At 40.4% G+C, this 17,100-nt stretch overlaps 3 protein-coding genes across 3 annotated transcripts; 1 reads left to right on the forward strand and 2 right to left on the reverse strand.

Annotated features, from left to right (window-relative positions):
- Positions 1-286: 286 nt before the first annotated feature.
- Positions 287-1,255, forward strand: LOC115625298 (enhancer of split mbeta protein). Its single transcript, XM_030520313.1, has one exon. The coding sequence runs from the start codon at positions 426-428 to the stop codon at positions 1,029-1,031; it is 606 nt and encodes a 201-aa protein (XP_030376173.1). The 5' UTR covers positions 287-425; the 3' UTR covers positions 1,032-1,255.
- Positions 1,256-8,408: 7,153 nt separating this feature from the next.
- LOC115625371 (enhancer of split mgamma protein) lies at positions 8,409-9,041 on the reverse strand. The gene has a single exon (XM_030520407.1). It carries the CDS (start codon positions 9,039-9,041, stop codon positions 8,409-8,411), a length of 633 nt encoding a protein of 210 aa, XP_030376267.1.
- A 2,885-nt stretch (positions 9,042-11,926) lies between these two features.
- Positions 11,927-12,517, reverse strand: LOC115625446 (enhancer of split mdelta protein). The gene is made up of 2 exons (XM_030520494.1): positions 12,292-12,517; positions 11,927-12,255 (listed from the first exon to the last, which is right to left on the reverse strand). Exons 1-2 carry the CDS (start codon positions 12,515-12,517, stop codon positions 11,927-11,929), a joined length of 555 nt encoding a protein of 184 aa, XP_030376354.1.
- Between the last annotated feature and the right edge of the window lie 4,583 nt (positions 12,518-17,100).

Here is a 17,100-nt window from a genome sequence, read left to right on the forward strand (position 1 = left end):
ATATAGAGGCGCAGCCAGAGCTCAAGTCATTTTATTGCCTCACACACACACACACACACACACACTCAATCGACTATGAACGGCACGTACAGAAGGGGGCGCAGCGCACACAAAAAAAAAAGAACTGAAAAAAAAACAGAAGCCACCACCAGCAACCAGCCGAGCACGAGGCAAAAACATCGACTCGCTCGCACTCATTGGCATTGCGCACAGAGTGGAAGGCTATATAAAGCCCAGCGCAAGCAGCTCAGCTGAATCATTCAAAGCTCAGACCGCGTAGCGTTCGGAACGGCAAGAGCACGCAGAGCAGAAGTGAAATAAAGACCGCTCCGTGGATTACCTCGAAGTGCAAATACAATATCAATTAAATAAATCCACACACACACACCCACACACATACTCATACAAGTGACAGAGATCTCAAGATGGTGCTGGAAACGGAAATGTCCAAGACCTATCAATATCGCAAAGTGATGAAACCCATGCTGGAGCGAAAGAGACGCGCCCGCATCAACAAGTGCCTGGACGAGCTCAAAGATATAATGGTCGAGTGCCTGACCCAGGAGGGCGAGCACATTACACGCCTGGAGAAGGCCGACATTCTGGAGCTGACAGTGGAGCACATGAAGAAGCTGCGCGCGCACAAGCAACTGAGATTAGGCGCCACTGGTGTCGGCAGTAACGACAGCAAGCTGAGCATCGCCGAGAGTTTCCGTGCCGGCTATGTGCATGCGGCAAATGAAGTGTCCAAGACATTGGCCGCTGTGCCCGGCGTCAGCGTGGATTTGGGCACACAGCTGATGAGTCATCTGGGACATCGGCTGAACTATTTGCAGGTGGTGGTGCCCACCCTGCCCATTGGTGTACCTCTCACACAAGCGCCCTCCGTAACAGTGTCCCTTGCTGGCAGCTCTTCGCCGGTGCTGGTCACCCCGCCGCCATCGGAATGCGGCAGCATGGAGAGCGGCAGCTGCAGTCCGGCCCCCAGTGAGGCCAGCAACAGCAGCGGTTCCATGTGGCGTCCCTGGTGAAGTGGTAAAGCAGTAGCTGCCTTCCGCAGAAGGCTGGAATACAAATCATCTGAGCTACCCCATGCAAGCGACAATTCTCGTTGGCTGGCAAATGCGCAATTCTGGAGCACTCGAACAGTGGAGCACTGGCGCTGGAGTTGACAGCATTCCACTTCCGCTAGAGCCTTCCTATGTGGCTGGAAGTACATACATATGTAGCGTAGCAATAAATGTCGGATAAGACATTAAAGACCAATAAAGACAATTTATGAAAAGAAAAAAAAAACCTTTATCTTTATATTCTTTCTATTTTAGCATTTTCAGCGAAAGATCTACAGAAAATTCTTGCAAGCATACTGGTGGTAGTAAGAAATATTTCACAACCGCCTGTGGTGCGTCATTTGAGTGAACGCTGCTGATAAAGCGAATCGCCACTTTCCGGACCTCAACCCCAGCCCAAGCCCTAGCCCAAGCCGAGCATTAAAATAATAATAAAAACTTCATAGAAATCAAAACCACAGCCGGAAGTCGCTAAATATTTTCCCACACTCGACACAGTCGACCGTCAGCTGCTGCTGATGGCGCGTTGCTTGGCCTCATTATGACGGTTTCTGTTGCTGCTGTTGTTGTTGTTGTTGTTGTTGTTGTTGTTGCTGTTGCTGTTTTTGCCTTTTGCGCCGGCGCTGTCCGCAATTAAATAATAAAAACAGACTAAAAACAAAAATAAAAACAAAAACAACAAATCACCACACAACACAACACACTAAATTCTAGGAAGCGTCATTTATTATGCTTCTTTTGAGTGTGAGAACCTGCGGTTCGTCTGTCAGCAGACGCTGCCTGGGCCGGCCCTGTCAATGGCAACTCATTGTGCATATTATAGCTGTTGTTGTTGTTGTTGTTGTTGTCTAAGCTTTGACAGGCGTAGCTTTAAATGCGCTTGACCGCTTGCCACATGTGCCCGCAGAAAGACAAACTGGCAGACAGACAGACAGACATGGGGGGAGAGGGCAAATTAAGCTCATAATGTCGAGAGTCGAGAGTATCTCTGTGAGTAGAGCAATAATGATGGTTGAGCGTAACTGTCAGTTACGTTACGGAACTTCAAATTTGACGGATTATTTGTGTGCACAAGTACAATTGCACTTACTTTATACTCGCATGTACACTCGAACATACATATGTGTGATTATGACTCTATAGGTCTGACTCTGGGTTGGACTTGGACTCTGTACGACTCTACGAGTAGTATATGTATGCTGACACTGCCCCGCTGATGCGCGCTGATTGCTGTTAATGTTAATCTTTGCCAAAAGTGATTAGTCACGTAACATTTTGTGTGATGCGTCAATGGCACATGAAGACCGCAAAACTTACCGTATTTCTTCTCAATTTTCGTCTTTTTTGGCCAGCAACTGGGCAGCAAACAGTGAAGTAGTCTGCCCAAAACTTAGCTGGGGACAATTCTTCGATTTATTTATTGCTGAATTTAAGAAAAGCCTAGAAATCAAATGCATTTAGGGGTAAGCTTTCTTGTGCTACTTTGTCTTAAAGATGCTTTTTCTTTGGCAGCAAGTCCCCTCAGAAGAGGCTTTTATAAGTACACCTACCCCTCGCTTAACACGATCTCTTTAAGTGCGAAATCGGTCTAACAGGATTAACAATTCGTTACCTTTTCTCTTTTAACACGCTTAAAACATCATGTAAGACGGAAAAATATTTAAAAAAAAAAACAGCGGATTACTTTAACTCACTTTTGTCCCATTTTACAGGATCCCCGTGTTAAGCAAGAAGGTGTACTTTCCCCTGGTCACAATTCGCGTTTTACTTAAAGTACAATTCAATTAACATACAATATTGGTAAATTGTAATCCCAACATCAGTTTCAAACCTAACCTACACCACTGTGTTCGTATTGGCGGCATAACTTCACACTCTTTGGATGCTGCTGATAATGATGTTATTGTCCGCCAGTTCGTCAGCACATCACAACGCTCTTCTTGTTTTCTTTGCTATTATCGCTCTTGTACGGTGATCAATAACGGTTCAATACATACAAGTATGTTCAATTTGTGCGCGACTTCAACGGTTAATAAATGTTACGCACTTAAGCGTGAGCTTATACCAAAAAAAAAATTACAGTACCCACTAAACATAATTACATATATCAACAATATTAGCCCCATTATATTCGGAGTAGTATTTCATAGTTTTGCTTTTCAATTGATAGAATACAAGATATTTTCCTGGATATCAGGTATGAGATAAAACATAAATATACTTTTATAAGCCGACAATCCTTTATGTCTACACTTTATTCATTTGGTCATTCCCAACCCACAAATGATGGAACATCTTCAGGTTACAGCAACTGTCTTACGAATCCTTTAAGCCATATCCTGTTTATATGATGTAGGAGTGTTATGTAGTATATTCTATGATATGTAAAAAAGAAGCCTGGTGCAAAGATATGCCGCAAATCAAATGTATCCAAGTATATGTTCCTATAGGTACATTTAACATTTAGTCTATTATTCTTATTATTATTTCTCTCAATAAGGGTATTACAATATACGAATTAAACGATGCTTAGGCAATACCGTTTTCTAAATATGTGGATGTGTATGGGTTTCTAAATCAAAATGCATTTTATTTTTTTTTTTAAAGTGCGAACACCATTAGGCTTAATTGCTCTCCATTTATCTTGGAAGCAACTCCAGCTCCGACTCTTAACAGGCCACCTACAGCAGCCATTAAAATATGCGTACTCGTATGTACATATAAATTGAAGTGAGCTTAAGACCCCAACTTAATAAAGTACGAGGGCGTATTAAAAGATTATTCAATTTAAATTATTCTAGATATTGCTATCCCAAATATCAGCGAATATTCTGAAGATTTCGAAAGCTTCATAACAATTTATTTTTGTACAAACAAAACCGACACACACTGATTTCGTATATTTTAACGAAAATTGAAAGTTTTTATTCAAAAACGATGGTTGATCAAGATGGAATGGAATACTGAATCGAAAATGCCGCTCACTGGCAAGGTCGTGCTTTATTCGATGAAAGAAAACTCGGTAAATAATTCCAAAATAGGGTAAATATTTAACTATTTAAATATGCTTTATTCAATGTTGACATTTGCATTTAGCACGAATAGTAATTTTTTTTCTATGGTATGGTAATTCTTTTTTCAGGCCCATTAAAAGCAAATGTTCGAATTTCTTTATAAGTTAACTTCTTATTAAATGATCTACAAGACAAATATCGAATACAATTTTGTAAAATCGCCAAAATCTGATGAAAGTTGAATTAGGTATGAGCATTACTTATGTATAAGAAAGTGATTTAGTTTTTGCAATCGAAATAATAGTACGTATTGGACCCGACCTTATCACTTTCATAGATAATTAAGTGTGGTGCGAATAAAGCGTAAATGGAACTGTTATTCGGTGAGCAAGTAACATTTGAGACCCACCTCGTATTAAGCTTACAAGTATAACAGAATGCAGAACTCGTGCTGCAGCCAGCAGTCTTTGCACATCTTACAGCCCATGGCGACCCATTGCAACCCAATCCAAGACCCAGACAAGTCCACACACAAGCATACATACATATGTACATATGTACATATACTATATCTCCATATACACAACTTGAAAGCTTCCACACTGGCAGGCAAGCTGCTTGTGTCGGTCGGTGGCTGTCCAGTGGCAGCAAGCGCGTGTGCCAATGTAGTGTAACAACATCCCATATTAAAGATATTACAGAGTCAATAGCACACCTCATAAGTGTGGTTCCATACATACACGTACATACACATCTATATACATATGTATGTATGTATGTATGTATGTATAAATACAAACATAAAAGTGGGTATGAGTGTGTCTGTGTGTGTGTGTGTGTGCAACCCACCATTCGGGCATAAACAAACTAAATTGAGTTCGTTCGACAAAACGTTGCGCATGCGCCGAACCGCAGGCCAGGCCGCAGTCGCTGCCACAGTCGCAGGCACCGCCGACGTCGCTGCCGCTACCCTTCATCTAAGCTTGACTTAACGATCGTGTGTCCACAATCATTACAAAGTTGGCCAATGCACGGCAAGGCGGCGGCGGCAGCGACCGTGCGCCGTTGACTCTTACCTCGGCCTTACCGCCGCGCCACACGCTGCTTTTCTCTTTCATGTTGAACGTTGCGACGTCTTGGGCCGCGCACTCGCTTCGGGTTTGGACAGTCGGTCGTGATCTTGCCCGTAAGTGGTCTTGTATCTTGAATTCAAAAATACACACACACACACTAAAAAGACAGAGGACGGACGTCGAACTCCGGTCGGTGGTCGACGGGGCTGCGCAGAGCAGCATATAAAAAAGGGCAGGTGTGTCGATCGTGTGAGAACCACGTTCCAAACCATTTTCTCACGATCTTCGCTTCTGATATTTTTTACTTGTATGTATGTGTATGTCTATGCGTGCATACATCCACACATACATACTTACATACATGTATGTATGTTATATTGTGCGAGTGTGTGTGTGTGTGTGTGTGTGCGTGCAGGGTCCCTTCGAGTTATTCGTATGCAGTTTGGGTATTGTATTTTTTAATGACTTGGGCTTGCGTTCGAGCATTTCGGGGTTCGGTTACGTAGACAACGTCTCCGTCTCCGTCTCCCTTCACTTCCCTTCCCTTCCCCTCGCCTGTCTTCCTCTCCACTGTTACTCTTTTGTTGCGCTCAAGCCGCAACACATTCGTTCATCATTCATCGGGTTTACCTTTAAGATTAAGTATCTTTTGTTGAGCCTTTGCATTGATATTAAAGTTGGTGGTGCCTTCCCTTTTACTCTGGTTCTGGAAATTGTACGAGTATTACCATACCATACGAGTATACTTGCTTTTTCCTTCCTTTTGCCCTGCTGTCTTGTTTTGGTCCTGCGATCTTGTTGTCATTCCGCAATTATGCTGAGGGACCCTGATTGGTTCTTGTTGTGGTTGTTGTTGTAACTATTTCATTGGTATTGCTGTTGTGTGGTTGTTGTTGTTGTAGTTTTGCCACATCGATTGTTAATAGCGCAGCTACTGGTCTCTGCTTGTGCGTCTTGGGTCAAGCGCAGAGGTGCGGGCCTATCTTCTATGCACGCTCCAAAATGTCACGCACGCCGAGAGTGGAAAGTCTTAGTAGTCGGGCACGAGTCCTAATGTCAGAGCAATTTATTATTTATTTAATTTATTTTATGTTGACAATATGTTTTATGGTAAGTGCTTAAATTATGATTAAAGCTACGATGGACATTTTAACTTCTTTCTGTCTCAACCAGAGAGTCGTTTGAGTTATTAATTAATTGAATGCATATAATCATCATACATATGTGTAGTGTAGAAGTTATTTTGTGGAGAAACTATTACAAACATAATGTGCAGACAATTGGAAATCGTTCAGCTTCGACTCAAATAATAATAACCTTTCATGAGAAGACTAAAAATAAGTAGCGGGCAACAAAATCAATTTCCAAATCGTCTTATATAATTGAGTATGAATGTCTATAAACCCATATTTTCAACAGCACTACCGAACCTATCCTTCTGACCCATATAGGTATATTCATTAGCGGCTTAAATCGGATACTTTTTCGTTTGGTGTCCCTCCAACAATAACATTATACACAATAACGATTATAAATGTGTGGTCAAACATGCAAATAATTTGCACGCAAATACGTGTAATTGTATAAGTATGCTATGTGTATATTATTATTTCAATTTATATCAATAATAATTCTCTACCAAAATATAGTTTTCTATTATATTTGGTATTTAAGGCCTATTTGTAAAAGCTAAAAAAAAACAGGCCATCCCCATTCGAATTTGTTCGTTTCGACGAAATGTTTAATTATCGAATTCCTCGAAATAAGTCAGCATTGTGGAAAAAAATGTGATGTATACAAGAACAAACATTTGCGCAATTAATCGCGGGACAAATTACTTAAAAAGCACAAAGAATTTGAAATGAAGTTAACTCACTGCGCGCTTAATACAGACGCGAGCTAAAGAAAATAAGTGGTTGTAAAAGGTCAGAGGCCGGTGTTGATATATAGTACTATATATATGAGGAATTTCGAGGCTCTATTTTCTACACGACCAGGAATTCTTTTGTTGCTCAAATTTGAGTTGCTATGAAGGCTACGACTCTAATACTTTGTACATCCGTTTTTTTTTTGCTTACTTGTAGATTTAAAAAATAAATGATGTTACCGAACAAAGTAGGTCCTTCTCAACCGTAGCTTTAGACATATTGAGATTAAGAGATTTAAAGGTACTTCCAAAAAATAATCCGAACTGTAAATGTGCGTTCCATTTCATTCCACTGAGGAATTAAAAAGTTTTACTTCATACAAAACTAAATGGAGCCCAACTCTCCCAACATCCTCAACTGGTTTCTTAAATCATGTATAACCCAATCAATTTTTTAAACAATCGTAGAAATATCTTAGCTGGTCGCCTGTACAGTGTTAAGTTTAATCGTTGATATCCTGTGCAGATAACAGACAAACTAGGAGGACAGCCAACTACTTAGGTACACTGCAATTATCTGGCCCCTGATTTCGACCATGTCTAGTTCTCATTGTGCACAGGCATTTTCCAATTCGCTTACGCTGACCAAGAGAAAAGGACGGACACTGACGGGATGACTCGATCCTTTTTCGATTTGTCTTGGCCACATTTCTCTTTGCGTGTGTGTTGCGTCCGTCTGTCCGTTCGACATTGTCGTAACCGTAACTCGATTAGACACGCCAAGATAAATCTGTAATTTTATGTTTTCTCTTCCCTTTTTTTGTCGGGCTTCTCGTGTTTTGTAGGCCTCGGCTTATTGTGTGCACACGTGTTCGCGTCAGTCGCTCGGTAGCCTCAGCCTCGACTTATGATGAGTGCCCATTGTGTCCAGCTGAGGGATCGTTTTGCGTTTTCTTTTACCCTTGATTGTTTCTTTCGCTTTCTTTTGTTGCTTGTTTGATATTTGGGAATCTGGATTAAGCCTCTAGGTTAAAAAAAATTACGAAGAATTTTTACGAAGAAGTTTTTGTTTGCGCAAAACCCTCGAGAATCGTTGCAGCAGTTTAGGCCGCACACTTCCGTCGGGTAGACGGGCAGCACATTGCCTCTTCATTCGGGACACCACCGACTACCGAAGATGACACCAAATATTGTACTGAAATTGTATTGAAATAGGTTCACAGTTTTTTTTTTTTTTGTTCAATTGTTGCTATTTAATTTATAATTTAACATAATTATCACATGAACTGCGCCTCATTTACTTTAAAGCTTTTTACTTAAAACTAAGTCGCAAAGACTTGGAAGACACGACAAAAATGTTCTCTTTCTAACTCCCCTCCCCTTTCTACCAAGGCCGCCACACATTTTCCTCCTCATCACTGTCGACCTCCTCCATTTTCGTAACATCGATGCTGGCACTGGAACATGTGGTCAAGAGTGAAGCGCTGGCCAGACTGGAGTTCGGACTGCCCGCATAGCTGGACACTGGTGAGATGGGAACGGAATAGGGATCTCGGCTGGCAATGTGCACGGAGAGAGGAGCTGTGATGGGTAGCATTGCTGTTGCCTTTACCGCCGGCTGCAGTTGATTCAGACGTTGTCCCAAGTGCGTCATCAGTTGAGTGCCGAGGCTGACATTCATGCCTGGGAGTTGGGAGAGCGATCGGGAGACCTCATTGACCGCATGTATGTAGCCGGAACGGAAACCTTCAGCTGGAGACATGCTCTTGTCGCCATTGGCGCGCTTAAGTTGACGCTGCTCCTTCATCTTTTGCAAATGGGTGACGGTGAGCTCCAGTATGTCTGCCTTCTCCAGGCGTGTGACGTGCTCGCCCTCGGACTCGAGGGTGGCCACCATGAGATCCTTCAGCTCATCCAGGCACTTGTTGATGCGAGCGCGCCGCTTGCGCTCCAGCATGGGCTTCATAACTTTGCGATATTGGTAGGTCTTCGACATCTCTGATATTTGTAGCGACATTTTCTTGTAGATAATCGTGTTCGTGTTTGTGGTTTGTATTTTAAAAATGCAATTCCTTGAGCTGCTGCTCCTCTGAGTGTGCAAGACGTTTTGTGCTCTGCTCTGGCATGTCCAGTTGCTTTTATACCGAAGCAGCAACCCCCATGCTTCGGCATTCGTTCGTTCGCTGTTCGCTGTTCGTTGCTCGTTGCTCGTGTTGCTCTCTTTCTCGACATGCCTCCATCCCTATCTCGCTCTCTGTGGCGGCATTTCGTGCAGCGTCTCGAAATGAGGGTTGGTCTTCGACCCTTCCGTTTCTTAACGCTGCAATGGACATTCGCTTCTTATTGTTTGTCGCTTTCTTATTGTTCCCCTATATTGAGTGCGCCCTGGCACCCTTATCGGAGGCAGCAAGGGAAGGGAGCAAGGATCTGTGCATGCAGCAGGATCGTTGTCGTTGCTTTGTACGCTGCATCGTGGGAAACACTTTCCTCCTTGGTTTCTCACACCAATATTTTCGCTCACCTGCTCAAAATGAAAAAAGGTCCGGGGCTCGGCTCCTCAGTATGAAGAAGGCATGGGAATTTTGCAATTTGGTCGTCGCTCGTGGAACAGCTGCCGTTGTCGTCGCTGCTCGTTTTGGATTCTAGATTTGTGTTATGATTTGCCTATGCATACATACGCACATCTGGGCAGACATACCATAACACACATACAGTATGTATGAGGCTGGCGAATGAAAGGATAATGAACTATGCTTTATGCCGTCTCATTTGTGTTAACAGCTCCGACTCAGTCGACGGCTCTGCTGGCGTGGGAACGCGTTCCCGTTCGCTCCATGAAAGTGGCCCAACCAACGACTTCCTGTTCAGTTTGCAGTGTTGGTATTTAGTTTCGGGTCCTGTTATAATGCAGCACGTCCGCCTGCCGTCCGTCGCCCGCCTATCGTTGGCTCGTCCTGCACTTGTTGGCGCATTCGTGCCAGTCAGACGTTCTCTTGCATTTATGATCCTGTGGGAAAAATGCTCGTGTGCGTCGAATGTGCTGCTGCTGCTTGGCTCTCTGTTGCCTTTTTGGCCTCACTCGCTTTCTAAGGAGGCCAAGGGGCCAAGCGATGCTGACGCTCTACTCGTGTGCATACACGCGAGTCTTTTGGCGCGCGGTGGACACACTTCACTTGTAAGGATAGCATGTAGCCTTAGGTATACGTGCTTGTAATTGAGACAATCGTCATTGCAAGAATATGAATGTGGGATAACGGGTTGTGGGGCGGTGGTTACATGATCACAATTAAGTATGTATATTGCCTCTTAATACTTGTATGCTGACTTAGCTTTTATTTTAATTGGACAAAGATTTTTGACACTGTTATATGCTAGTTTTTCGTTAAAAAATTATATTTTTAAATATTTACAAATATGAAAGTATATATTTAAGTTATAATTCATTCAATTCTAATTAATTAATATTTAAACAAGGTTCGTCTTATTAGAAAGTATAACGTTTAAAGTAAGTTGTTGTCTAATTCAAAATATTTCCAAATCGATAAGTGACCGAAATGTTTTTCTTTTCTTCGACATTTGAAAGCTTCTAATTACAGACATCATAGCATACTATTAAAACATATTTTCGATCTTCTAATGAATGGTGTTATTGAATTTTGCATCAAAATTTGAGAGACGTGGAGGCAAGCAATGTTATTCAACAATTTCTGCACTCATATACCTTGCATACTCTATCCTTAATCGAATCGCAATACAGTTCGTCGTAACTATAACATTCAAAGTATTTTCTTTATAGTCGAATGAGCGTTACCGATTTACCCTCAGCCTTCAGTAGATAAGAACGAATATATAGAAAATTAGTATTTTATCAACACTTTTAGAATTATAATTGAATACTTCTTATTACCGGCAAACACAGACACAAACACTTTCATTCAACATTTAAAGAACTAACTACGTACATATCCAAAATATTTTGATAAAAAAATACGACAAATTTCTGAAAAATACTAAATTTGTAATTATGATATTCAAACGATATATAACTAACACAAAAACTATGCTATGTCTTAAGATAGACCTAATTACAGATACATGTGAAGTTTGATTAAAGTCAATTAAGTAGTTACGGAGCTTATCAATGACAATCATTAGATAGATATGAGATAGATAGATATGGGCGATTTAATTAAATTTCTTTTAACTATTAACATCAAAAATTCGCGAGCACTTACGGATGATTTTAAAACCAAAATTTATCAATCAGGCGTAAAAGTTGAATGGAACTTTTTTGACTCTTTAGGGAACAAATACTGCTTTTAGAAAAACCACCCTGTTCACCACTTTTTTATGAGATAAGACCTTTGAGCAAGTTTTTGGATTGGTTGCTGTCTTTGCTGAAATTAGTGTGGACTTATTGGAAACCTTTGCTCAACCATGCTTAACAATTTTTGAATGAAGCTGAAAAACTTTTTCGAAGATTGAAATTTTCAAGCGGTTGTGTTTTTTTTTTTGAAAAATGAGTATACATATTTTATTTTATTTATGTAAAAAATTTTTAAGGTATGATAACTCCTTAAAAATAGTGGAAGATTCGATGTTAAATGGGAAGCTCATGTTAACGTTCAGATCATACAAATAGGAAATAAATTACGATTTACGGGCTAGTGGAGATCAATTAGAGAATACGCACTTAAAATCTATCACAGGAACATCACATCATATAAACAATAAAAAGCTAATTACATACTCGTATATACTCGTACTATATCATAATAAAAATGAGGCAAATGTTCACACTAAACCTTGGAAAACTTGGACATAACTTACAAACTAAACGGTAATAAAGCTCGATGTGCAAATATGTGAGTAAAGCTTGAGGTAACAAACATTAAACGCCCTTCACCAAGGTCGCCAGACATCGTCGCCCTTGTCCAAGGCATTGGCATCCACAACAGCGTCATGGGGCGATAGAGAACGTTGTCTGCGCTCCGATAGATTAACAGGCTCGCTAGGCTCCTCGTTGAGTGTGGAACAAATCTCTGGCATCTGCTGCTTCATATCCTTTAATTGATGGCCCAATTGCTTCATTAGGTGAGTACCAAAGTTCAGATCCAGGCCAGGCACTGTGGAAAATATGTGCGAGACTTCGTAGGCCGCCTGCGTATATCCTGCACGAAATTTGTCAAAGTTCAGCGGAGGCTTGGCTTCCGAAATAGGCGTGGCTGCTCCTCCTGATGCACTCCTGTCATTGCTGCTGGCCACACGCTGCTGCTGCTGTGCCTTCAGATAATTGACCGTCAGCTCGAGTATGTCCGCCTTTTCCAGCTTGCTAACCTGCTCGCCCTGCGCATCCATCGTGTCCACAATTAGATCTTTCAGCTCATCCAGATAAAGATTCATGCGCGCACGTCGTTTGCGCTCCAGCAACGGCTTCGTGACCTTGCGATAGTGTTGCGTCTTGGTCATAAATCTTTGACCCTCCACTGCCATGTTGAGTTTTTTACTTTCTCTCTATGTATATGAGGTTAACAAGTTGAAATAGTTTTATAAATCTTACAGGAGCAAATATGCTGCTCTTGCTGTTCACTGCACGGTAGTCGCTTGAGAAATGATCTTGCCGTAAGGTAAACTGATCCTTTTTGTAGCTGCTCTGCGTCCAAAACCGAGAACGACGACGACGAGCTGAACACTTGCAAAATCCTCCCCTAACTGCTACCACACCAAGAGGCACGATCGAACGACGTTGATGTTTTGTCGACACCGACTCCGACGCCGACGCCACACACACGCACGAGCATCAATCGGGGAATCGGGGCTCTCTGCTTGTGGCAAGATTCACTCGTCGCTGCCTCTTCTGCTGATGTTGCACGTGTGCAACATCAAAAATTATAGCCAACGACAAACGCGAGCGGAAGCCTACACTGAGAGAAATGCAGAAATCATTGTATTACAATATAATGGCGTTTTCTTTTATAATTGAATATCCTTGCCTAATCGTACTTTCATAACACTAGCTTAGCTTCCTCAATAATTATTGAGATTATAATCTATTGAATATGTTAACTTAGTATGTTTTCAATTTTTATACCCTGTACCCGTAGGGTACAAAGGGTACATTAGGTTTGTGCAAAGTATGTAACATGCAGAAGGAAGCATCTCCGACCCCATAAAGTGTATATATTCTGAATCAGCATGACGAGAGAAATCGATTTAGACATGTCCGTCCGTCTGTCTGGATGAATGCAAGGATCTCAGAAACTATAAAAGCTAGAATAACCAAAGTTGGTATCCAGATACTCCTACGGCCGAGAAAGGACGAGTTTATTTTATTTTTTGGAATTTCCCCACCCCCCCCCCCCCTTCCCCCGCTACAGAATTTCGTCAATACCGTCCACATTTCAAATGTTAACCAAACTTAGCACAAATAATTTATACATAATAGTCTACTTTTGTTTCAAATTTAATCTAATTCGGTTAATGCTATTAGCGAAACAAATTCTCTACAGTACAACCCTCCAAACTGCAGCAACAAGTTCGTTCTTCTTCTTCTTCCTCTTTTTACTTCTGCTCTGGGCGCATATAACTCAGTGACGGAAGTTTACCTGGGTACAGGGTATTACACTGTCGGGCTTGCTCGACTGCAGCATTGTCTCTTGTTTTTGAGCTATATTTACATTTATTTTAAATAATTACCCTTTCTACATATGGTGGAAGTTTTAATACAATTCATATAAAATATTTGGGAATTGTAGGTATAAGATATTTTCTATTATTGGCAAATATGCGATTTCAAAACCCCTAACTTGTACTTATATAGTACATACATTTTTTCAAACTGAATTTTTCGAATATGAATAAAAGTGACTTGGAAAGGAGTAGGTTCTCAATTCGACTGCATTTTTGCATGTTTGTTACCTCAGAACTTTCGAGCTGGAACTTCCCGTGTGTAGAATCATCCTCGAAACGTTAGGTCAATTTAAATGACAACAAGGCAATATAACTCCGATCAAGCTGAATTACGATTCAATATATATCGAGGTAAGCAATGCACTGGGATAGAGCCTGTTGCTTGTGAGAATTCACTGATTGGATCAGATGTAGGTTATTTCTTTAAAATTTTACTTGTTCTATTAGTACTAATGTTAATAGGCATTTCCATATTAATGTGACATGTAAAATGTATTTAATGTAATGTTTAGTTATACTAACTACTGTATATTATGTTAAATTATATTTAATTATTTAAATCTTTAGGCTTCTTTGAAATAATCATTTTCTAGGCTACCAATAAATCAAAATCATGAATAGCTCCAAGTGTTGAAAATAGTTTTATTTTCTTATACTAACTATAGATATGAATTATATACATACATACATAGAGCTGAGTTAGTTGTTTGATCATTTCAAAAAAATTCCTACATCGTTTACCTTTTCCTGCATTTCGTTTCGATCGCAGTTAAATCACTTCTTGTTTTTCCTCGAACGTTTCGTTCAGTGTTCAATCTCATAACACGTTCTCTCCCCAGCACTGTGTAGCTCTCTCGTGCCGTTGCTGTTAGCCGGCGCACTATAAATTCAACAGCAACAACAACCACCAGCAACAACCACCAGCAGCGAAGCGACCTCGACCTGCGCCTGCGCCTCCACTGTGTCGCTTGTTGCACACACGGCTCGTACGCGCTCTCTATGCGTGCCGTCCTCACTTACTTACTCGTAAGCCAAAGAGCCAATCTCGACAACGACAGCAACAGCAACAACAATAGCTACTAGAAGGCTGATGATGACGCTGGCGATGGCATTGTGTGTTTTATACCCTTCACTGAAAAGTGCAAGGGTATATTAATTTTGAGGAATATGTTGGAAGGGGAGCAAATGAATTCACCCCCCACATTTAAAATACTAACGCATTAAAACTATGCACCGACCCGCCTTTATGACGGATAGAATTAAAAACATTTATTTAAAAATAAATAAATAAAAATAAATTTCAATATTATACTGTTTATATTATTGTTATTATATTACATTATATTTGTTGACACATTTGTCCAAATGCAATTAAAGAAAACTATGTAGTACAGATACAGTAGGATTTATATAATGTGCTCTACAATCAATAAGTAATAACAAGATTGTGAAGGGTATATAGCTTCGGCGCAGACGAAGATAACTTCTTAGCTCGTTCTGTCTGTTTTTGCGCTCTTCCTTTCGTGCGCACACAAGACCTCATTTCCTCTTTGGCGCGACATTGCGTTACACTTACGGACGCTCGTTCGAGCAGCAACCACCACCACCCGTACGCACCACTTGCCAGCCGGTGCGCCGGCTGCCCGCGCATCGTGAGAAAGTTTACTTCGGGCATTCCCACAAGTATTGCGCCGACTGACTGGCAGTCAGCTGTGGCAGTCGTCGCTCTCGCACTTGCTTGTTTGCGCACTTTTGGGTACATATTTGGGTTGGCCTTTGACAAAATACACCTGCCCTCGGGTCGTGCTGAGGGTGAGTGAGGGTCGCAATCGCATGCATGAAATCGAGAAGTTAACAAACATAACGATGCAGAACAGTTTTGAGTGTGTGGCACGTTTGGTGGCACGGATTTCGTTTTGCGGCCTTCTCTTTAATTTCTCCTTCTTGGGGAGGTTTTCTTCGAGCGGCCAACGACAAGTGTGCGCTTTAAGTTTATCATGGGCATTACGATAGTTAAATGAGCTTCCGATGAGACACTTACAATACTCGAAAAATGTCTAAGTTTCTACAAATTTGGGATTCTCAGTTTAAGATCGTATGAACAATTAATAAGATTTACAAAAAATTACTTTCTGGCAAATTTGTATAACCTGTACCCAATGGGATAATTAATATAGTAAATGCTAAAATATTGTAACAAGCAAAAGGAGGGGTGGTAGACGCTATGTTATAAGTACACATATGATCAGTATGATGAGACAAATCGACAGGGCCCTCTCCGCCCTACTGAAATTCCAAGAAAGATATTTTTTTATTATTTTTTATGATATTCTGAACGATCGGTAGAATAACTTTATTTTAGGGACATATTTTTGAAAAAAAATTTGGAATTTATGTATCTATGTAAGTAATCTCAATTGATTTTACACTATATGTATAGTCATAGGAACAATCGGTGAAAAATCAATCTTAATAACAACATTTTTTCAGTTTATTTCAATATCGTTATTTCTAATTTTTCTTCGTTCACCATAATCTAAAGATTCATTAGAATCGGCTCACTTACTATATAACAAAGTTAATTTCAGTTGAAATGCTGTTGCTGGTACAAAGGTGGGTAAAAGGTATTTAAAAGTCGGGCTGAAATGACTTTAACATTGTACTCGTTCATATCTCTCAAATCTACGCTAATTTTGAAAAACTCTAAAGTAATTATTATACTATTAACCTATTCCAATCAAAATAATTCATTGGACATATAAATATTCTTCAACTTCATTATTAAGTTAGCTATTATTTGAAAAGGTTTGGTTTCTTATGGGCAGGCTTTTTTATTTATATTACATCAAACAAACTTAATATTCTACCGAACTCATTTCCAAACTTCCTATGTACCTCTCTTGAATAGTGAATCTCTCAAAAATCAAAGTTTATTGGCTTTCTAAAAATGGTATTGCCATCTTCTAGGCGCAAATGCAAAAAGCGAACTCTTTAATCGAACTTTGGGTACAATTGTATTTGTATTGTACATTTTTTATTTTGGCGGCTCGAGGTACTTCGAAAAAAAAAATAATCCAGGGGTATACCTTTATTCGATTTCACATTGTCGGTTATCATCTTCAGCGATTCATTTAGACGATGCCTCTTTTAAATTATCGCAGGGTTTTGAACTTAGATAGTAAATATCTCTTGACATCCATTATGTAAAGGATCTAGCTTATTTGATAATTTTCGAAATGCGGGTATAATTACCTGTTTTTGAGAAATGAGCAATTTACATCCATTTAAACATTTTATTGAGAGTAAAATTTGTTCGACATACATATGTAAGTACTTGTACATTAATAGGTTCGAGACGATAACATGTTATATATATCATATATCTT

The sequence above is a fragment of the Scaptodrosophila lebanonensis genome, unplaced genomic scaffold, assembly GCF_003285725.1.
Source record: "Scaptodrosophila lebanonensis strain 11010-0011.00,11010-0021.00 unplaced genomic scaffold, SlebRS2 tig00000072-arrow-pilon, whole genome shotgun sequence".
Taxonomy (NCBI): domain Eukaryota; kingdom Metazoa; phylum Arthropoda; class Insecta; order Diptera; family Drosophilidae; genus Scaptodrosophila; species Scaptodrosophila lebanonensis.